The sequence below is a fragment of the Dreissena polymorpha genome, chromosome 9 (genome assembly GCF_020536995.1).
Source record: "Dreissena polymorpha isolate Duluth1 chromosome 9, UMN_Dpol_1.0, whole genome shotgun sequence".
Taxonomy (NCBI): domain Eukaryota; kingdom Metazoa; phylum Mollusca; class Bivalvia; order Myida; family Dreissenidae; genus Dreissena; species Dreissena polymorpha.
Window position 1 is genome coordinate 84680717 of NC_068363.1, and position 23122 is coordinate 84703838.

Consider the following 23122-nt stretch of genomic DNA (forward strand, 5'->3'; position numbering starts at 1 on the left):
GAACATTGACAAAAATACACAGTTTGAAAAAATAACCCTCGTATAGGTATTATATATAATATATATATGTGTATATATAATACCTATATAATACAAAAGAGCTATATCAATAGACATGTAAATATCCAACTGATATGGAACGATATATTTATTCTTGTACTACAAATGGTCTGAGGATAGTAAGGTTTTTGTTGTTTGGTACTTGTTTATATGATTTTAATATATATATATATATATATATATATATATATATATATATATATATATATATATATATATATATATGATATATTCAATGTCTTGGTAGTTTCGTTGACAAACTTCCATTAAAACTAATTGTCCAGGCCTACGCACAGTATATGCAATGACATAGTTACGTGACCGAAGCTGTTTAAATGTACATGCAGCATTTTATCGTGTTACATAGTATTCTTACAAATTAAACACGATCGAGATAAGTTCATCTAAAGAAACATGATAAAATCATGGTATTTTTATCAACTATAACGAACGTTTGAGCAGAAAAAGTGGTGTTTACTATTCAAAAGAGAAATTATTGATTCACTCTCTTTTAAAATATGCTAGTCTGCTTTTGTTTGTACCTACTGCGCGTGCTCAAATATCAGAAAAAAACAGACAGAAGCGTTCCGAATAACAACTTAGTATGCAATCTCCACGCAGAGTTGTCGTTCCTTGCTATCACATACAACTCTGCGTAAGGCTCAGCACGCCATTTTGTCTACCAAATAGCTAAAACCGAACAAACGCATTCAATGTATATATGAGTGGATATTTAAGATCGCATGCATTAAATGAAGAAATATGACTTTTAAATGTACGATAATTCGTGCAAAAACTTGCGAGTTTTAATGCAACTCTTTGGAACTATTTTATCGCCCATTTACGCAGATGGAATTATTCCATGCACTTCACAAATGTAAACAATTGAACATACTTTTTTATTGAGTGACGTTAGGAATTGCTTCGACGTGTGTATGTATGTTGGTTTCTTAACATAAAAAACATATCAATTTTATATAATAATGAATTAAGACTGATATAAGATATCATGGTATGAGATGGTTTTCTTTAATGCAGTTAATGCAATGTAACCGTCGTGCAAGAGATTGTTTAGTATACTGTAACCTCAATGATGAACGCTTGGAATGATCATGACATGAATGAGACGCTTTCATAACAATAGTCCGTTCTGAGCCCAACACAGAGGTGAATGTACTGTGACCGTCGTGCAAGAGATTGCTTAGTATGGTGTGATTTGTAGGAAACCCAGTTATTGTGTAAATATATGAACTGTTGGAATCCCAGTTATTCTATTTATTGTGAGTATTTGCTTTACTATGTGTCCAACGCGCACAGCACAAGTTATTAACAGATCACATAAGTGAGATAAGAAACACTGGAATCCCAACAATAATAAGAATAACTGGGATTCCAACAATATATTTTGTGATGTTTTGGTTGCGAAACGCGTCGTGCAAAGTCATGTGATCTAGCGACCAATCGTAAAGTGCAACGTCACCTCTTACATGGACCGAGGGGTATAAACAGAGCGACTCTGGTCCCTGGCCGTCTTTACCTTATATGGTAATCATAACCATATATGTCACAACACAAACATCTATAAATAAACGTTATGAATGAGTGTAATATGACCATATATGAAGAAAGCGTAATCAAATAACGTGCGAGGGGTACCGAATGGAGAAACAAGAAAAAACATCGTTGGAATAATCTCCCCTTTTGATTGCACACGAGCTTTCAAACGGTTGAGATCCGGTATTGTATACGTTTGTGACATTGTTTTGAGATCAAGAAGTCATTTCGGCGCTTATATATTTCAGTTTTGTTTTTGAACTTGCAATAGCTATCTTTTAATTGTGATTTGGTGTATTTCGACGTTGTAAAGTGTATAATTCAAAGTGGCATTCATTTTCACGACCTAGTCCTAGTAACTCGGTGTGAGTGAACGAAGGATTTGTGTTTACTTTTCACCTTAAGTTCAACTGTGCGTTTTATTACCCATTTTGTGATCTATTAAAAACACGTGCTTCGCGCATTTGGACACTTACAGTGTGTTTTACACTAGTGCAATAATTGACACTTGATGTGTTTATAGTGACTGTGATATTTGCATTGATTGAACACTTACCAGTGGATTGCAATTTTGAGTGACACTTTAATACTAATTATTAAAAAACAGGTGCTTCGCGCATTTGGACACATTCAGTGTGTTACACACTAGTGCAATAATTGACACTTTTATCATGTTCATAGTGATATTTGCACTGAACACTGACCAGTGTATTGCAATTTTGACACTTATTGATTATTGAAAACTAGTGCTTTTTAACTTGTGTGACCTTTATTTTTATTAAAGCGTGATTGATCTGTTTTGTTTATATTCTTTTTGTGTAGTTAGATACACATAAGACAAGTTTAGTCGTCCTTATTAGTCTTGTTGCAATAGTATTGTTAAGGTAGTATTTGGGTTGTTAAGACTTGTCTTTTTATAATTAGTAGATTTATTACGCAGACTCTTTTGAACAGGATGCAGTGTTGTGTCAGGAAGCATTTTCCTTTTATTTTTTCAGGTGCCCAAGACAGGAGAAAAGTGAACCGTATTGCTGGGGACTCCAATGCTCATCGGATTAAGGATATTCTTCCTGACGATATAGCTGTCAAATGCCTGCCAATCTCTGATGAGAATATGTAATGACAATGGTATAGAACAGTAATTACAGTTTCAGGTTTGTTTCTATTAATGGTATCACATGTACACATTTTTCTAAACGTTAAAACAAAATGATTAATGAAATAAACAAAAGGTTACCGTTTAAACGGTATCCATATGTCAGTTATAAAAGCGTCATTGACATCGCATTTCCAAACTGAAAGTAATGATTATTTCCAGAAGTTATATTCAGATCATTACCCATTTGGGCAATGACGTCATATTAAAACCAACTGTTCTTGCCGTTGTTGAGTCATTGGGTACACATTTTCTACTTACATGCCGTAGTATTTTATAACAAAGACAAATAAATATTGATCCCACATTTCTTCAATAAGACTACACCTGTGTAAAATTTTTATTGTTTTCTACCTAACAAGATGTACATAAAAACGAGTATCTGTTTATTAAATTAAAAATGAATGCGGATGAATAAATGTCGGAAAAAATGTCCTCATGCACGTTGTGCTGACGCGCGTCAAATGTTCAAGACAATTCGGGGAATGATCATGCAACAAATAGCTGGAAAATTTTCCCGAGCACTTTGTGCCGACGTGTGTCAAATATTCAAGACGTCTAGGTCGTACATGGTGTTTTGTTATGTTTACGCTGTTGTGAATAAGGGCCATCTGGCACACATGATACAAATGTATACCAGTCTTTTTTTAACAGCTTTTAATAAGTTTTGCAACATTGTAACGTAATGAACTAAAATGGATTATGTTGATATCAACAGTCGTTTAAATGTTTACTGTTTTTGTAAACATTTTTGAGAAAACACGAAATGCCACCATTTAAACGTGATAGTTTCTATAAATGATGTAATTATTTCATTTCTTTATACTTAAACAGTTCAAATGTCAAGTCCTAAGCTTCGTATGATTACAGTATTTGTCATCAATATAAAGTTAAACTTATTATGCTGATGTCATCATGTGCAATGATTGGCATCATTGCGTTTTCTAACTAATTTGCATGGTTATATATTTTATTTAAGCGTGTGGAATATTTTACAGATTGTAGGGAATTGTAATTGCAAACTTTTCATTTTAATCTTGAGGCAAAGCATGAATTTTCCTTGTGTATTCATTCATGTATATTTGTGATTTATTTACACAGACATTCGCCAACTCTGTTTTCAAAGGTGCCAAATTTTCTTGTGATTGTTTTCGCCATGCATTGTTGAGAGACTTGCGGAAGATGGATGTTCAACAGCTGTATCTTCATCTAGGCTCAAATGACATTCTTACGAATGAAGCGGTGTTTTACCGGTACATATACAATTAAAAAAAAAGCTTTGATATTTAAATTTAATGTAGTTGTTTCCCATAACTATATAAATTTGCAAAACTAACATTTTACATGGTTTATTCCTCAATGAGTCATGGAAACTTGCAATCATTTTAGAAGTGTTATCTAGTTTCTAATTAATAAATAAAGCATTTCACAATATTTTCTATTATCCATGTTAATTTGACATTTTATGCTCCCCCAAAAAAATTTGGGGGGGGGAGCATATAGTCGCCGCTTCGTCAGTCCGTCTGTCCGTCCGTGAACAATTTTTGGATTCTCAGCAACTAAAGGCCGGAATTAAATGAAACTTAATGGGAAGCTTCACTATTAAGAGGAAATGTGCATATTATCAGCGGGTTCTGGTCGGATGATTTGTCACAGAGTTATGGCCCTTTTAAATTTTCTATTAACTGTACATATAGTGCAATTCTTGTCAGGGCTATTTCTCAGCAATTAATGACCGGAATTCAATGAAACTTTATGGGAAGATTTACTACCAAGAGGAGATGTGCATATTATCAGCGGGTTCTGGTCCGATGATTTTTCACAGAGTTATGGCCCTTTGAAATTTTCCATTTACTGTACATATAGTGCAATTCTTGTCCGGGCTATTTCTCAGCAACTAATGACTGGAATTCAATGAAACTTTATGGAAAGCATCACTACCAAGAAGAGATGTGCGTATTATCAGCGGGTTCTGGTCGGATGATTTTTCACAGAGTTATGGCCCTTTGAAATTTTCCATTGTACATATAGTGCAATTCTTGTCCGAGCAATTTCTCAGCAACTTATTACGGGAATTCAATGAAACTTTATGGGAAGCTTCACTACCAACAGGAGATGTGCATATTATCAGCTGGTTCTTGTCGGATGATTTTCCACAGAGTTATGGCCATTTGAAATTTTCCATTGTACATATAGTGCAATTCTTGTCCGAGCTATTTCTCAGCAACTTATTACATGAATTCAATGAAATTTTATGGGAAGCTTCGCTACCAACAGGAGATGTGCATATTATAAGCCGGTTATGGTCGGATGATTTTTCACAGAGTTATGGCCCTTTGAAATTTTCTATAAACTGTACATATAGTGCAATTCTTGTCCGGGCTATTTCTCCCCAACTACTGACTGGAATACAATGAAGCTTTATGGGAAGCTTAACTACCTTGAGGAGATGCGCATGTTATTAGTGGGTTCTGGTTAGATGATTTATTTACAGAGTTATGGCCCTTTGAAATTTTTAAGTTACTAAACCATCCATTGTATTAATTTGTCCAAAGTTATGCCCCTCAAGACGTTTCCTTTTATCTGAATATATAGTGCAATATTGTGACAAAAAAACCTTTGTGGAGCATCACCCGTCTCAAACGGTTTCTTGTTTCATTATTTGCTGTCTACAATTAATTTTACATGAAATAGCAAATGTTTTATTTATGCGCATAATATTAACAATATAATTATACATATTTGTTTATGTAACTATTTTGATAGGTAAGTCAGTCTGCAAAGAAAAAGAACACATTTGTATATATTTTACTCCACATTTTTTATGCCCCCTTTCGAAGAAAAGTGGGTATATAGTTTTCTCACTGTCTGTCTGTCTGTCACACTTTTCTTGTCCGCTCTCTAATTCAAATAGTTTTCATCTGATCTTTACCAAACTTGGTCAGAAGTTGTATCTAGGCAATATCTAGGTCAAGCTCGAATATGGGCCATGCCGGGTCAAAAACTAGACCATGGGGTCACTTAGTGCATTTTAAGGTTTAAGCATGGTGTCTGCTCTCTAATTGAAGTAGTTTTCATCTGATCTTTACCAAACTTAGTCAGAAGTTGTATCAAGACAACATCTAGGTCATGTTCGAATATGGGTCATGCCGGGTCAAAAACTAGGTCACAGGGTCACTTAGTGCATTTCAAGGATTAAGTATGGTGTCCGCTCTCTAGTTTGGGACTTATTTTGCATTTCTAAATTAACGTTTTTTATGCCGCCGAAGGAGGGCATATAGTGATCGCACTGTCCTTCCGTCTGTTTATCTGATGTCTGTCTGTCCGTCCGTCACACTTTGTGTTTAGGTTTCGAAAAATGCTCAACTTCTTTTGTCGCTTCAGATGTAACATTCATATTTGATATGCATGTGTACATGGACAAGGCCTTTCCATATGCACACAAATTTTTACCCCATGACCTTGACCTTAGGGTCCGTGTTTAGGGTTTAAAAAATGCATTAAGATTTCGAAAAATGCTCATAATTTCTATCAAAGCATTTATTGGGGGCATACGTCATCCTATGGAGACAGATCTTGTTTAACAATTTAATTGAAAATAATATGTTGTCAACATGAAGTGTATATATGCAAGATCACATTCCCAGTGACAACAACTCTTTAATTGTTGACTGTATTTTAGCTGGACTATTATATATGAAATATATATAGTGGAGCTATCCTACTCACCCCGGCGTTGGCGTTTCCGTGAGCGTGCCAATGTTAAAGTTTGCGTACTACTTCAAATATTTTCAATGTCCATTGACATATTGCTTTCATATTTTGCATACTTGTTTACCAACATGATCCCAACCTATAAACAAGAGCAGACCACTGTATCAAGCATTTTGACAGAATTATTGCCCCTTTTATACTTAGAATATGCATATTATTGATAAATCTATGTTAAATTGTGCGTACTACCCCAAATATTTCCTATGTCCTTTAACATATTGCTTTGTTATATTGCATACTTGTTTACCAACATGACCTTTAACCTACAAACAAGAGCAGACCACTTAATCAAGCATTTTGATAGAATTACTGCCCCTTTTATACTCAGAATATGCATATTATTGATAAATCTATGTTAAAGTTTGCGTACTACCCCAAATATTTCCTATGTTCTTTGACATATTGCTATTATATTTTGCATACTTGTTTTCCAACATGACCCCAACCTATAAACAAGATTAGACCACTGAATCAAGCATTTTGATAGAATTATGGCCCCTTTTTTACTTTGAGAATTGGACATTTTGCTTAAAGTTAAATTCACATAACTTCTTTATTTGTGATAAGATTTTATTAATACTTTGACAAAACAACACTAACCTGAATACCACAATGGATTCCACCCGTGCAATACCAGTGCTCCAGCTAGGCCTAAATCGAAGGGCGCCCCGCCCTGCCCTCCCGAACCTCCGCCCTGACCTTCCTAGGGCCCCCCCTGCCCTTAAAAAAAATATAAAAAAATTTATATTTTGTTTACATATGATGATTAATAAATCTCTTATTAAAATACATTGTAATTAATTTATTCCTCATTGTAGTAATTAAATTTGAATTGTTTAATGACAATGGGAATAATTTATTCTTACAATTATTGATAGCACATAAATTAACATGCATGAGGAAGCATTCTAGAAACACCCGCGCGCTCGAAAGTGCCCTTTTGACAAAATACTGCGCGTCCAAAGTGCCCTTTTGACAAAAAATCCCCCTGCCTTTTTCAAATCCTAGCTGCAGCACTGCAATACCCCACCCCCCAACCCAGAATCCCTGCCCCCCCCCCCCCACACCCCCCCCAATTTTTTGTTTTCCTTTTTTTATTTTTGAAAGATCGTCAGATCGTCTAATAAATGACCACACCCCACGTTATACCCCCCTCTCAACCCCCCTACCCCCTCCCCAAATTTTTATTTTTTTTCCTTTTTTTATTTTTGAAAGATCATCTAATAAATTATTAAATATGAACAATTTCCCCATGATGGCTTACGTTATACTGTCAAGCACTCGAATAGTCGAGCGCGCTGTCCTCTGACAGCTCTTGTTATCTATTTTTATTAATGAAAATGATTGTATTGAAATAATTTCAGAGATGTAGCTGACTTGTGCGATTTGGTGCATCAGGTCAGTCCAGACACTGAGGTTGTCTTTTGCAAAGTTTTCTGAATAAAATACATTGAATTTAGTGGTTTGATAAAAATAGAAAATGCCCAGAGCCAGTAGCACTGACACTTGCAGTGTGATATAAGAAATGGCAAAAATATTTTGAACCTTCTCCCATAACAGATATCTCCCTGTTAGCTAACAAACGTTTTTTTGACTGATAGTTCAGTCACATAAATGTGAGGGGACTGTCAGGAAGTTTTTTTTTAAAATAATAATTATTGATTAAGTGATAAGAAAATATTGAAATTGTGTTCATTGTTATTTGAACTAACTTTAAGAAAGTATTGAAATTGTGTACATTGTTATTTGAACTAACTTGCTTACATTACGTGCATTTCAAGGATTAAGTATGGTGTCCGCTCTCTAGTTTGGGACTTATTTTGCATTTCTGGATTAACTTTTTTAATGCCGCCGAAGGAGGGCATATAGTGATCGAACTGTCCTTCTGTCTGTTTGTCTGATGTCTGTCTGTCCGTCACACTTTGTGTTTAGGTTTCGAAAAATGCTCATAACTTCTTTTGTCGCTTCAGATGTAACATTCATATTTGATATGCATGTGTATATGGACAAGGCCTTTCCATACCCACACAAATTTTTACCCCATGACCTTGACCTTAGGGTCCGCGTTTAGGGTTCGAAAAATGCTCATAATTTCTATCAAAGCATTTATTGGGGGCATACGTCATCCTATGGAGACAGCTCTTGTTTAACAATTTAATTGAAAATAATATATATGTTTTCTTATCTAAGTTAATGTCAAAGTTCTTGTTTAGTAGGTATTTATTGGTTAAAATGATGAAAAATAAATGTTAAATATATTTTTATGTTTCACAAAGTTTTATATTTAAAGGAGGCGCACAATCGGTGTCCAGAATGCAGGGTTGTTTGCTCCAACGAAGACGCTTTGCTGAGCCACTTCTGCAGTCGCCACATCAAGCAACCAGAGACTGGAAAAGAGAGTAAAATTAAGCTGATAGGCTCACCAATGGTATGACTTTAAATCACTAACTTGTGTATGCTTGACAAGCATTTTATGTACAAATAAAGTAACAAAAAAAGGAGGTCAACACATGAACTTTCCCATATAATGCTTTCTGTATCTTTTAGCAACTAATGACACGATTTTGTGTTGACATACTCAATATGAAAGTTATAGCCCTATATAACTGGTATGTTCATTTTAGTTAATCTTTCTATTTTATTAAACCTGTTTGTTTTAGCTAGATTGCTTGAAAAACACAACCAGGATTATTTTTATGCCCCCGGATCGAAAGATCGGGGGTATATTGTTTTTGGCCTGTCTGTCATTGTATGTGTCCATGTGTGTGTGTGTGTGTGTGTGTGTCCCAAAACTTTAACCAAAACTTTAACCTTCATCATGACTTTTGCAATATTGAACATAGCAACTTGATTTTTGGCATGCATGTGTATCTCATGGAGCTGCACATTTTGAGTGGTGAAAGGTCAAAGTCAAGGTCATCCTTCAAGGTCAAAGGTCAAAAAAAATAATTTAAAAACTTTAACCAAAACTTTAACCTTCTTCATAACTTTTGCAATATTGAACGTAGCAACTTGATATTTGGCATGCATGTGTATCTCATGGAGCTGCACATTTTGAGTGGTGAAAGATCAAGGTCATCCTTAAAGGTCAAAGGTAAAAAAATAATCAAAGTGGCGCATTAGGGGGCATTGTGTTTCTGACAACCACATTTCTTGTTAGCATTGTCTTACCCCTGTTACATGCAATGTACATGTGGCTTATTAAATTGGAAACCCTGGTTTGCATGAGAATATTTTGCAAAACATAGTTGAAAAAACATACATGTATACAAACTTAGTCATTACTGTTAGTATAATGAGCACCTCTATTTCTGAATATTTTGATTGGATGGTTATGGGCCTTTATGCGTGTGTCACATTTATGTATGTGAAAGTGTGTAATTAGACAAAAGAATTTATATTTTTTTATTTTTTTGGGTAACAATCACTTATTTTAGAGTTATTTATAAGTAAATCTTACAGATTGCATCTGCTAATCATGAACTCAACGAAGTCAGCTCAAGGAAGTGGAAGGCATGCTTGGAAAATAGAAGTTTCCATTATGAAGGCAAATTTTAGTATATTTCAAATTTGTAACCAAATGAAGTGACAAGATCTTGAATGAAAATTTGATTGAACATTTGTTATCTGTCAAGAGAAACAGTTTGAAGCGAATGAATTAAGTATTGCCTATTGTCTATAAGTTAATTGTGTGACCTGAACCCTGTGAGGGATATTACTTATTTTTATACGCCGGTTTTGAAAAAACGGGACGTATTATAGTTTCACCCTTGGCGGGCGGCGGCGTCCATAACAGTGTCCACTCTCTAATTCAAATAGTTTTCATCCGATCTTCACCAAACTTGGTCAGAAGTTGTATCTAGACAATATCTAGGTCAAGTTTGAATATGGGTCATGCCAGGTCAAAAACTAGGTCACGGGGTCACTTAGTGCATTTGAAGGATTTAGCATTGGTGGCTCTCTAATTGGAGTAGTTTTCATCTGATCTTTACCAAATTTGGTCATAAGTTGTGTGTAAATGATATATAGGTCAAGTTCAAATATGGGTTATGCCGGGTCAAAAACTAGGTCGCGAGGTCACTTAGAGCATTTCATGCATTTCGCATGGTGTCTGCTCTCTAATTGAAGTAGTTTTCATCCAATCTTCACAAACTTTGGTCAGAAGTTTTATCTAGACAATATCTAAGTCAAGTTCAATTATGGGTCATGCCGGGTCAAAAACAAGGTCAGGGGTTCACTTAGTACATTTCAAGGATTAAGCATGGTGTCCGCTCTCAAATTGAAGTAGTTATCATCCGATCTTCACCAAATTTGGTCAGAAATTGTGTCAAAATGTTATCTAGGTCAAGTTCAAATATGGGTCACGCCAGGTCAAAAACTAGGTCACGAGGTTACTAGTGCATTTCAAGCATTTAGCACGGTGTCCACTCTCTTATTGAAGTAGTTTTCATCTGATCTTCAACAAATGTGGTCAGAAGTTGTATCTAGACAATATCTAGTTCAAGTTCAAATATGGGTCATGCTGGGTCAAAAACTAGTTCACAGGGTGCATTTCAAGGATTTAGCATGGTGTAAGCTCTTTAATTGAAAGAGTTTTCATCCGATCTTCACCAAATTTGGGCAGAAGTTGTGTCTTAATGATATCTAAGTCAAGTTCAGATATAGGTCATGCCGGGTCGAAAACTAGGTCACTTAGTGCATTTCCAGCGTTTAGCATGGTGTCCAAAACCTTCAAACGGGTGTATCTTGTGACAGTTTAGCACTCTTGTTTATTACATTAAAGCCACACACCTTGAAATGAAATACATGTTACTCAGTACATATAGATGCAATTTGAAAGTGTGCAAAATTGTCATTAAATCTATAGCCTAGTTAGCAAGTAATTTATTTTTTTATATTTTAAAACTGAATGTATGATTTGTATACGTACATGTTCAATTCGAGAAACACAATTATTTTTAAGTTTTAAAGCACAAGAAAGACGGATTTCTACCTTGCAACCACCAGATATATTCTAATTGGCAAAGATAAAATATGTTTCTTATTTATATCCAAATTTACTATGCCAGATATTTCATTTCAAGGTGTGTGGCTTTAAGGAATGTTTTTTAAATGGGTATATTACCAAGATCTGCACAGCCAGGGTGATATTAACCTTCAGATGTTAAAGCTTTCTAAGAATTTTAAGGCTTGCCTTTTATACTTGAAATGATAAATCATTAACATGTTTTGTTCTTTAGGAACATACAAACATTTCCCACCCACCATGTGGATCAAGATGTTTGGGCTGATGATTCTGGGTCGTATGTGTGGACAAGGTGGTCTTCATTACATCATGATGCAGCTGTGTATTCAACAACATGTTAACCTGTCCCAGCGGATGTTGATGCTCTTAAATCTCTTAAATGATGTTGAGAAAAATCCAGGACCGGTACTTTATGACAAAATATACATCGTTTATTGAATAACTATATATATTTATTTTAACATTAAAGTGATTTTTTTCTTGCATTTTTGTGCCTTTTGTTACTGAGAACTATTTTATCATATGTTGGTGATTGAAACCCAGGACCTGTAAGTGCTTCTTAATATTTGCAACAAATGACAAATCATGTTAAGTTTTTGAAACATCTGTTTTTTGTTCAGTTAAAGGACATATTGAACTCACTAATTGCTAAGTTAACTTAGATGCATCAAGTTTTTATTGATGATTTCTACTTTCTGTTGAATCATTATCCTTTCCAAAGCCAGAGAGATATAGTGTTGGCGTTTTCCATCGGTCAGTCTGTCAGTCCATCCATCTGTTTGTTACAAACATTTTAGGGCTTCATATCATGAATTTAATAAGATTTCAACATGGAAAAATAAGTGTATGCCATATTCATACAATAGTGCAAATTTACTTTTTTTCTTTCTTTTTAGATTAGTTATTAACAGAAGAACAGAACAGTAACATACTTTTATTACATTAACAGAGGCTCTGATTAGATGTGTATCTGCGTAAAGAACTCATAGAAAATATCAATATATAGATAAATAAAACAAAAATAGAGTTAAACAAATCATGGTGAAATCCACAATACACACCAAGAGCTATTAGTAGGCTTATCTCCATTGACTTATTTCACAGTAAATCTCTTTTTTTTGCCTTTTCATTAACATTTTCAATCAAAAATAACATTTGTGAAAAACTTAGTCAATGATTATAACTAAAGTTAAAAATGTGGACACTGTAAGTTAATTGACTTTGGCTTCCAATCTGCAGTTTACAAAGTTGCTTGTTATAGGAGTATTCGTGCAAATGGATATCCTGCAAGGAAGACTTCCACTCCATAGGACAGCAAGATGCACATATCATCTCTCATGTGGTTCAAGAGAAATGCTGTAGATGGGGAGACTGTACCAAAGTCCTGAGCTTTAATAGTCTTGAAATCCATGAACTTAAACATCTCTATGATGTGAGTTTAGCACTGTGTATGAACTGGTGTTGCTTCATTTTCTGCATATCTTTATCTCAGTCTTCTCTAGTTTTGATGGTCAAATACATATTGTCTGCCAGTTTTTTTCCCCCAATACTGCCGTTCATCGTTTGCTTGCATCAAGAGTTTTAAAAGAAATTAAAACTCATTTGTTTAGTTAGAATCTTATGAAAGACTTAAATGGCCATGTTTAATACAATTGTATAACAACATATACGAGCTAAAAAAATAGTTGGAATAATTAATGTTTATATGAACATAACAAATTTACTTAAAATCATAGGTCTTGTTTTTGTCTGCCACTATAAGAACCAGAACATATTTCGGACATTCGAGGATTGACTTGCTGTGTTAGAGGATCATCAGGTGATGGAAGAAACCAGGCTTTTTTCGACTCAATGTTGATGAAACCTGATCGACATGCTCATCTTGGTTGAGTAAGCCTGGGTTGAGTGTTTCCAAAAAGTAGGTAACCTGGTGAAATCTTAGGAAAACATTGTAACCAGATCCAGGTTTATTTGACTGACAGACCGATGGACAGTGGGTCAACCGTAAATCCCTTCATGTGAAAACGGTAGGGACAAAATAAATATCACATTGCTCTTCTGAGTTCATTTGTAAACCAAGTTTTATCACAAAATTAAAATGGTCAATGTATTATTTTGTGTATTTAAAAATTATGTGAATATTAAGTTTCATGAAATCTTACTGAGTTTTCTCAATTTTAGCTACTATTCGGACATGGACTGACGGACAAATGGGCAACAATGTCGCAATTTGTATACCAAGTTTTATAAGAATTGTTTCATAAAAGTAACCAATGTGTCTGTTCTATGTCAAGGTAACTACTAGGATGAAATACACAAAAAGATTTTGGTTCACAATAGGGTAGGCTCCGCGTGCCGTGAACCGGGCAACAGCTTTTGTCATTTAACATTTGTGTTATAATGGCATAAGCTGGCAGATACCCTTTAACTTTAACGATGTTTTCCGATAATTTCTCGGAAAATACAATCTAGCAATTTTGATTTAATTTAGATTACTAAAAATTAATATTATATTTATGCCCCCCTTGGAAGAAGAGGGGTATATTGTTTTGCACATGTCAGTTGGTTGGTCCACCAGATGGTTTCCTGATGATAACTCAAGAACGCTTTGGCCTAGGATCATGAAACTTCATAGGTTTATTGATCTCGAAATAGTAAAATGGTTTCCGGATGATAACTCAAGAACGCTTACGCCTAGGATCATGAAACTTCATAGGTACATTGATGATGACTCGGCAGATGACCTCTATTGATTTTCAGGTCACTAAGTCAAAGGTCAAGGTCACAGTGACTCGAAATAGAAAAATGGTTTCCGGATGATAACTCATAAATGCTTACGCCTAGGATCATAAAATAAAAAAATCATAGGTACATTGATAATGACTGGCAGATGACCCCCTTCATAGGTACATTGATAATGACTGGCAGAAGACCCCTATTGATTTTCAGGTCACTAGGTCAAAGATTAAGGTCATAGTGACTCAAAACAGTTTAATGGTTTCCTGTTGATAGCTCAAGAATACTTAGGTCTATGATCATGAAACTTCTCAAGTACATTGATCATGACTGGCAGATGACCCCTATTGATTTTCAGGTCACTAGGTCAAAAGTCAAGTTCACAGTGACAAAAACGTATTCACAATGGCTGCCACTACAACTGACAGCCCATAGGGGGGGCATGCATGTTTTACAAACAGCCCTTGTTCTGTGTTAAAATTATGTACACGTCTGCGTTAAATAAATATGTTCACATTTGAAATAAAGCTAAAAATGTGTATTGTTGTTATTAGTAATTTGAACCGAATTGCTCTGTGGGAAGTAAAAGTACTTCAACCAGACCTAAATATGTGGGTAATTAAAGAGCACGAGAAAAGATGAAAATTAAGTTAGCTCAACCATTTTAAGCAATATTACTGGGTCACACTTTTTACGATGCGAAACCTGAAGGGTCCCTAGACTATGATGATTACTTACACGAGGAGTGTCCTATTCATTGCTGCCGCATGATCCTATCAGTAACGAATTAACGCTTGTATCGTTAAAGCAAGTCGTATATTCACGTTTATAAATATTTAAATAGAAAATAAAGGTTTAATTGTCGCATATCCACCGCATGATGTGTTTCTTATAAAGTGCACGTATATTCAAACCGAACAATTTTGTCCTTAGATAAAAATATGCTACATGTGATCATATGTGGCCTCACAAGGCTTATTTTGAATTTATTATATCGCCATCGCAATGAGATGTAAATAGTTCATACATGCACAGTGTTCTTTCAACACAACCAAATCACACTTATAGTCGCGTCTTGCGAAAATAGGTCTTAATGCGTATGCGGCCAGCGTAAGTCAAACACGGTCTGCGCTATTTCGCAGTGATTGTTGTTAGGTCAAAAACGTGCATGAAGAAGTCCGGATTTCCGCAGTGATTTGGCCAATGCTGTGGGTGATTTCTCTGAAATCAATAATTAAAATATTCTGATTCATTCATTCGGGTCTACAGGCGTGAAATTTCCCCATCATTTAATTGTTTGTTGATAAAGGGTATTTAATGTGAAAAGCTTGGTAAGACAGCTACGCCGAACAACCGAACTAGCATTCATTAATTTGATCAAAATATGCACACAGCAGAATGATTGTGTTTCTTACATGGCTTTTAGAAGAACAGACCATGCAGGCGAGCAGTGAACAATATGATTAGGTTTAGTTGCCCTAACCCTATATACCCTTGGTATGACTTGTGAGTGTTGAACTAATGTGCTACAGCATCACTTAAATACGAACATACGATAGTCAGGTATCCCCGCATAATGACATATAGAATATTACTGGGTAGATACCGCTTGGCAAACTTGAGCCTGGGATAGTCGGTTATACCCGCTTTGTGAAATTAGGAATATAACAGGTTTGATATAGCATTAACAGTACGTACTTGGGGGTTATAGGAAATACCCGCTATATGACTATCCTGTATATAACTAAATGACGTCAAAAATACAACTGATGTGATACGGCATTACTTATACGAGCATAGGGTAGTAAGGTATAACTCGCCTCCTACACAAATGACCTGATTCGATTTGCTTTGAGAGGCCATGTGCCCATTGTGTATTTTCCATACACCCTGAGAAATTTCCATACACCCCGAGTAATCGGTTGAGATATAATGTATACACAGTTAGTAACTGATTGTGTATAGGATATACACCCTCAGTTCCCTTCTCGAGCTTCGCTCTCATACACCATCAGTTACATGTACAAACAGTGTAACTAATACGGTATTACTTATAACAGGATGGGGTAGTAGTATATACCGCTATATAACTCGCTAGTATAGTACAGGCTTGATACGGCATTACTTATATACGAGCATTGGGTAGTAGGATATATCTGGTATATAGCTCGCTAGTATAGTACTGGCTTGATACGGCATTACTTATATACGAGCATGGGTAGTAGGATATACCCGGTATATAACTCGCTAGTATAGTACTGGCTTGAAACGGCATTACTTATATACGAGCATGGGGTAGTAGGATATACCCGGTATATAACTCGCTAGTATAGTACTGGCTTGATACGGCATTACGTATATACGAGCATGGGGTAGTAGGATATACCCGGTATATGACTCGTTAGTATAGTACCGGCTTGATACGGCATTACTTATATACCAGCATTGGGTAGTAGGATATATCCGGTATATAGCTTGCTAGTACAGTACCGGCTGGATACGGCATTACTTATATACGAGCATGGGGTAGTAGTATATACCCGCTATGACTCTAGTATAGTACCGGTTTGATACGGCATTACTTATATTCGAGCATGGGGTAGTAGAATATACCCGCTATATAACTCGCTAATATAGTACTGGCTTGATACGGCATTACTTATAATGAGCATGGGGTAGTAGGATATACCCGCTATATAACTCGCTAGTATAGTACCGGTTTGATACGGCATTAATTATATACCAGCATGGGGTTGTAGAATATACCCGGTATACAACTCGCTAGTATGGTACTGGCTTGATACGGCATTACTTATATAAAGGCATGGGGTATTAGGATATACCCGGTATATGACTCGCTAGTATAGTACTGGCTTGATACGGCATTACTTATATACGAGCATAGGGTAGTAGGGTATACCCGGTATATGACTCGCTATTATAGTACTGGCTTGATACGGCATTACTTATATACTACCATGGGGTAGTAGGATATACCCGGTATATAACTCGCTAATATAGTACTGGCTTGATACGGCATTACTTATATACGAGCATGGGGTAGTAGGATATACCCGCTATATAACTCGCTAGTATAGTACTGGCTTGAAACGGCATTACTTATATACGAGCATGGGGTAGTAGGATATACCCGCTATATAACTCGCTAGTATAGTACCGGCTTGATACGGCATTACTTATATACGAGCATGGTGTAGTAGGATATACCCGGTATATAACTCGCTAGTATAGTACTGGCTTGATACGGCATTACTTATACGAGCATGGGGTAGTTGGATATACCCGGTATAAGACTCGTTTACCAGCATGGGGTAGTAGGATATACCCGGTACATAACTCGCTAGTATAGTACTGGCTTGATACGGCATTACTTATATACCAGCATGGGGTAGTAGGATATACCCGGTACATAACTCGCTAGTATTGTACTGGCTTGATACAGTATTACTTATATACCAGCATGGGGTAGTAGGATATACCCGCTATATTACTCGCTAGTATAGTACTGGCTTGATACGGCATTACTTATATACGAACATGGGGTAGTAGGGTATACCCGGTATATGACTCGCTAGTATAGTACTGGCTTGGTACGGCATTACTTATATATAAGCATGGGGTAGTAGTATATACCCGCTATGACTCGCTAGTATAGTACCGGCTTGATACGGCATTACTAATGTACGAGCATGGGTTAGTAGGATATATCCGGTATATGACTCGCTAGTATAGTACTGGCTTGATACGGAATTACTTATATACGAGCATGGGGTAGGAGGATATACCCGCTATATAACTCGCTAGTATAGTACTGGCTTGATACGGCATTACTTATATACGAGCATGGGTAGTAGGATATATCCGATACATGACTCGCTAGTATAGTACTGGCTTGATACGGCATTACTTATATACGAGCATGGGGTAGTAGTATATACAATGGCTGTTTGTAAAACATGCATGCCCCCCATATGGGCTGTCAGTTGTAGTGGCAGCCATTGTGTGAATACGTTTTTGTCACTGTGACCGTTGACCTAGTGACCTGAAAATCAATAGGGGTCATCTGCCAGTCATGATCAATGTTCCTATGAAGTTTCATGATCCTTAGTTTCATGATCCTAGGCCTAAGCATTCTTGAGTTACCTTCTTGAAACCATTTTATTATTTGGAATAACTGTGACCTTGACCTAGTAACCTGAAAATCAAGATGGGTCATCTGCCAGTCATGATCAATGTACCAATGAAGTTTCATGATCCTAGGCCTAAGCGTTCTCAAGTCATCATCCGGAAACCATCTGATGGACGGACCGACCGACCGACATGTGGAAAACAATATACCCCCTCTTCTTCGAAGGGGTGCATAATTAGAGAGCGGACAGCATGCTCAAAGTTTAAAACGCACTAAGTGACCCCTTGGCCTTGATTTTGACCCGGCATTACCCATATTCGAACTTGACCTAGACATCATATAGATACAACATCTGACCAAGTTTGGTGAAGATCGGGTAAAAACAACTTGAATTAGAGAGCGGACACTTAATACGGACCGACAGACAAGACAGGCAGACGGACCGACAAACTTCGTTTGTGGGGGTATAAAAATGTATTAATAATGCTACTGGTATTTCATTTCTGCGTATTTTAGTCTTATATACAATATGTAAAGTTTCTATTAAGTGCATTATTCCAATTTACTATTCATGACACTAACTTCTACGTTATAAACAAATACTTTCAGATCATTTGCTGTTATTTGTAACTGAACGAGCAAAGAAAAAAATCTTACGTTTTGAATAACTAATAAATCCTTCCAACAATAAGCATTTTTCCTTGTGACTTGACTTTCACTGGGAATCAAACCCAGATCTCCGACTTACTTAGTAAGTCGGCATGTTTTCTTTACACCATGAAAGCGATAAGTTGAAGGAAAAAGCTAATCATTATGTACACAAAATATATTTAACGGATAAAATTTTTAGAAGTCTTTTTCCTACAAGTCTGTATTAACCATTTGACCCCCATGGCATGGCCAGTTTTATGCTAACACAATTGTGTTTAGTTTTACACATTTACACGATGCTTTGCTGAATACCAAATATCTATGCAGTCATATTCATAGATAATTTTCCACTTTTTACATATAAGGAAAACAAGATACTACAAAGCAGGGTTAATTAAATTTGGACTTGCTCACATTTTGGCAAAATGACAATTTTCCAAAACAATCAAATTATAGAACAAGAGCCCTAAGGTGCTCAACTGTGACCAGAAGTAACTAAACTATTCTGAGAGGATGTAGTTTAGAATAATAAATGAACTTGATGAAAAATATGTAATTTGTAGACAAATAATTATTTATAAACTTGACTTTGCTTATCATTACAGCAAATGTTTTGACAAACTTTAAACAAGATGTGTTTGTGAAACACAATGTCCCCCTATATGACGTTTGACCTTGTAGGATGACCTTGACCCTTCACCACTCAAAATGTGCAGCTCCATGAGATACACATGCATTTCAAATATAAAATTGCTAGCTTCAATATTGCAGAAGTGACATTACATGATCAATTTTGACCCATATATTTGACCTTGAAGGATGACCTTGACCTTTCACCACTAAAAATGTGCAGCTCAATGAGATACACATGCATGCCAAATATCAAGTTGCTATCTTCAATATAGAAAAGTATTCATAAAATAAGCGATTTGGGCCACATATATTCGACCTCTGACCTTGAAGGATGACCTTGACCTTTCACCACTCAAAATGTGCAGATCCATGAGATACACATGCATGCCAAATATCAAGTTGCTATCTTCAATATTGCAAAAGTATAATAAAATGAGCGATTTTGGACACATATATTTGACATCTGACCTTGAAGGATGAACTTAACCTTTCACCACTCAAATTGTGCAGCTCAATGAGATACACATGCATGCCAAATATCAAGTTGCTATCTTGAATATTGAAATACTGCAAAAGTGTACATTAAATGAGCGATTTTGACCCATATATTTGTCCTTTGACCTTGAAGGATGACCTTGACCTTTCACCACTCAAAATGTGCAGCTCCATGAGATACATATGCATGCAAAATATCAAGTTCCTATCTTCAATATTGCAAAAGTTATTGCAAATGTTAAAGTTGGCGCAAACCAACCAACCAACAGACCAACCAACAGACAGGGCAAAAACAATATGTCCCCCACTACTATAGTGGGGGACATAAAAAAGGAACACAATTTTAAATGCAACTTCCAGTGTTTACAAGCTTTTTTTAATTTGACATTTTGACCCACTTTTTGACGTTATGTGATCCAGTTTCAAAGTCAGCTGAGATTACATTGGGCCAAATGCTCTGATCATCTTTCATGAAAAATGCACATAAAAAGGGCCAATTGTGTGTTAACAAGGTTCTACTCTAGCACATTAAGAAAAACTGTCATGTCCACTGGCAGCCATGTTAGTCTACAAACCGGAACCAGTTACAAACTCGACAACTGAGCTATCATTAGAATAAATATTCTGACCAAAATTTATGGAGATATGGCTAAAAATGTCACTTCTAGAGAATTTACAAGGTTTCATTATAGCCATATAAAGACAATTGCCTCGTGCTCTAGTGGGTATGTTTTTTGAATAGACATAAAAATTTCGAAACTGGACTGAGCCATCATTTGAACAAATATTCGACCAAAATGCATGAAGATTGGAAAAAAAAACAGTGACTTCACTAGTGTTCAAAAGGTTTCACTATAGCTATATAAGGAAAACTGCCCAGCCCTGTTACATACGGTCATTTATGAAGTTCCACAACTGTTGTCATACGTTAAACAGTTTTCTAGATAGTAATTTCCCACTATTTTTTCCATCAGTGCAGCTTATGATCAACAATTAACTAGTCACTTCCACTTTAAACCTGTCCAATGTAAACACAAGGTTTACTGTTTTGACCTTTTTATACTTTTTATTTCTTATTGCTTTTGAAATATCATCTTATATATAATGTTATAATGTTCGCATGTATCTCCAATTATATTCTACAACACCGGTTCAATACATTGAGCTGTACACTATAAATGTAGGGATTAAAATTTGATGATAACATTTCTCATCTCTTCTTCTTCTTGTCAATCACTCAAATGGAAACACTGGCCCCTGTGGTACAAATTCTTTTTGATCAGCATGTTTTGTCTGCCAAACTGAAAAAAATAATAATCACAAATAAACATTTTAAAGAGAAGTGTAATGCCCCAACACTAATCTTTAGTTTCAAAACAATTGTAATGTCCAAACAAAATTAAACTAAAATACCAAAGTGTGCAAATTCAAATGCTTTTTACTTTGAGCTAATAGAGAGAATTATACAGACAACAAGACATTTGCACATGGTGAATACTTGTGTTATTTGGATAAGGCATTACCATAATATAGTCTGAGCAGTAGTAGGACGCAATGCATGCCTCTCCAACCGCTCAACTATTGTGACTGCTAGATGATGATTTCAGCTGAGGAGCTAAACAAAAATGAGCAAGGGCCATAGTTCTGCAAAATTTGGGCTCATACATAATTTATTCCTTTAAGATGCCAATGTCTCCAATGTTGACTAGAAATGGCGCGGCAGAGACCGACGCATATCCCTACGCCGCATGTTTGACCCAGGGGCGCCCCAGGGTTGGTAATGGGGCCATGCATAGTTGACCGTATTGTCATAAGAGAAGTTCAGTATCAATTAGAAGTGAATCGGTGTAGAAATGAAGAAATTATAGTAAAAGGCAATTTTGGGTGGGCGTGGCCTATGTGGGAGGGGCACCCCAGGGTTAGTAATGGGGCCATACATAGTTGAGATTGACCGTATTGTCATAAGAGAGGTTCAGTATTAATTTGAAGTAAATGGGTGAAGAACTTTTAAAGTTATCGAAGGATCCAGAAAAGTGTCAGACTGACAGACACAGAGCGCAAACCGTAAGTCCCTCTCCTTTTTCAAGGGTAGGAAACTAACAAGTTTTGATAATAATGTAAAAATAATGGTCAAAACAAGAAACTGATTGAAATACAAAGTTAGGTCGCCCAAAAGGTGTTCTCATTATGTTATATGCACAAACAGGGATTTCAGATATTAAAGGGATCAGGACCATGGATAATTAATAAACCCTCATGTCAATTTCATGTGAATTGCCAGCATTTAATTCTTACGTTCACCTACCATTACTAACATCAAGAGTGTCTTGGTTTGGGTCAAGCTTTCGTATATTGTTTGGAGGCATAGTGTAATAGCTGTGATATTTTAGGAATAAAATGAACCTAAACACAAAACTGAAGCAAATCTGCACCTTTCTAGGTATATTTTGACCTTTGACCTTGAAGGATGACCTTGACCTTTCACCACTCAAAATGTGCAGCTCCATGAGATACACATGCATGCCAAATATGAAGTTGCTTTCTTCAATATTGCAAAAGTTATGGCAAAATATTAAAGTTGGAGCAAACAAACCAACAGACAGACCAACAGACAGGGCGAAAACAATATGTCCCCCACTATAGTTTATTCCAACGCTCACGGGCACTGGAACCCCGGGGAGAGTAGGAAAGCTCCACTATATATATTTCATATATAATAGTCGAGCTAAAAACCCTATTTTACTATGATTCAAGGGCCATAACTCAGGGGTGTCTGGGTCTATTTGGCCCATTATCTAACTTGACCTAGATGTTATTGCCTTACACATTTTCATGAAGTTTGGTGAAGATCTGATGACAATTGCTAGACTTATTGAACGGAAATAAT

The 23122-nt window shown here is 36.0% G+C and overlaps 2 protein-coding genes across 6 annotated transcripts in view; one reads left to right on the forward strand and one right to left on the reverse strand.

Annotated features, from left to right (window-relative positions):
- The window catches only part of LOC127845741 (DNA repair-scaffolding protein-like), a 590230-nt gene that overhangs the window by 558004 nt on the left and 9104 nt on the right, over positions 1–23122 (reverse strand). The gene's annotated exons all lie outside the window — the stretch shown is intronic.
- LOC127845748 (uncharacterized) lies at positions 1217–13898 on the forward strand. Of its 5 annotated transcripts, none has more exons than XM_052376868.1 (8): positions 1217–1340; positions 2613–2742; positions 3872–4023; positions 7909–7942; positions 8835–8972; positions 10007–10091; positions 11785–11975; positions 12832–13898. In XM_052376868.1, exons 2-8 carry the CDS (start codon positions 2734–2736, stop codon positions 13153–13155), a joined length of 933 nt encoding a protein of 310 aa, XP_052232828.1. In that variant the 5' UTR covers positions 1217–1340; positions 2613–2733; the 3' UTR covers positions 13156–13898. The 5 variants fall into 5 exon arrangements, with proteins under 5 accessions (XP_052232828.1, XP_052232826.1, XP_052232825.1 ...); XM_052376866.1 differs by lacking the exon at positions 1217–1340 and adding an exon at positions 1446–1605; XM_052376865.1 differs by lacking the exon at positions 1217–1340 and adding an exon at positions 1646–1797.

What these genes read in the sequence shown, in the direction of transcription:
- LOC127845748 (XM_052376864.1), top strand. Translation starts at nt 3,845, where the DNA reads ATGTATATTTGTGATTTATTTACACAGACATTCGCCAACTCTGTTTTC. An exon ending in TGTGCGATTTGGTGCATCAG is followed by an intron (nt 7,943 to 8,834) that starts GTCAGTCCAGAC and finishes TTATATTTAAAG; the next exon opens with GAGGCGCACAATCGGTGTCC. An exon ending in TTGAGAAAAATCCAGGACCG is followed by an intron (nt 11,976 to 12,831) that starts GTACTTTATGAC and finishes TGCTTGTTATAG; the next exon opens with GAGTATTCGTGCAAATGGAT.